Source organism: Morone saxatilis, unplaced genomic scaffold (assembly GCF_004916995.1).
Source record: "Morone saxatilis isolate NCDOM2014 unplaced genomic scaffold, NCSU_SB_2.0 Contig15, whole genome shotgun sequence".
Taxonomy (NCBI): Eukaryota; Metazoa; Chordata; class Actinopteri; family Moronidae; genus Morone; species Morone saxatilis.
In genome coordinates, this window is record NW_023339707.1 from 23,624,854 (window position 1) to 23,625,654 (window position 801).

Sequence of the window (801 nt, forward strand, 5' to 3'; positions counted from 1 at the left end):
ACGGGCGTAGTTGTTGGCAGCATCCTCCTTGCCGGTGATCAGCTGCTCAGGGTGGAAGAGCTGGCGGTAGGTCCCAGTGCGCACCTCATCTAAGAGGAGTTACCATAAATTATAGAAAGATTCAACTGAGAAGAAGCAAGAAGCAAATAGCTTTTATTAGAATGTATGTTTAATGAGAGTTTACCAATGACAGTGGGCTCAAGGTCCACAAAAACAGCCCTGGGGACGTGCTTTCCGGCTCCAGTTTCACTGAAGAAGGTGTTGAAGGAATCATCTCGTCCTTCAATGGTCTTGTCACTGGGCATCTGCCCGTTCGGCTGGATCCCATGTTCCAGGCAGTAAAGCTCCCAGCAGGCATTGCCGATCTGGACACCAGCCTGACCAACGTGCACTGAAATACACTCACGCTGGAGGAAAACAAAGCATCTTACTATCTAAAGAACACACAAGAAACTACTGTGCCATTGACTCCTAACTCAGAGTATCTGTGAGGTCTGAAGTTAACCGGTTCTTACCAGGATCTGATGCACAACTTTTGGTTTTGCTTAAGCTTGCAAATCTTCATTAAGAGTTGTTCAAAAAGAATGATTCATTCACAAATCTACCATCATTACATTGGTTACCTTGACAGAAAGTGCATAGTCCTCATTGTACACTGGGAGCTGCAGCATTTTCCCGGTCAGCATGCACCTGATCCTTCTTCAACTGTCCAGCTTTGTTTCTGTTTGGCATATCCTGCTGCTATGGCTCTGAAGCAAGATAGAGAGAGAGACAGAGAATCCACCTGGTGCTTCCTGCTGC

General features: G+C 46.4%; 1 protein-coding gene across 1 annotated transcript in view; it reads right to left on the reverse strand.

Annotated features, from left to right (window-relative positions):
- LOC118324205 (tubulin alpha-1C chain-like) overlaps positions 1 to 407 on the reverse strand; it is a gene marked incomplete at its 5' end in the record, with an annotated part of 5,180 nt that extends 4,773 nt beyond the window's left edge. Inside the window, 2 exon segments of the mRNA XM_035656412.1 lie at positions 3 to 89; positions 185 to 407. Of these exon segments, the coding sequence (XP_035512305.1) occupies positions 3 to 89; positions 185 to 407 (310 nt within the window).
- Between the last annotated feature and the right edge of the window lie 394 nt (positions 408 to 801).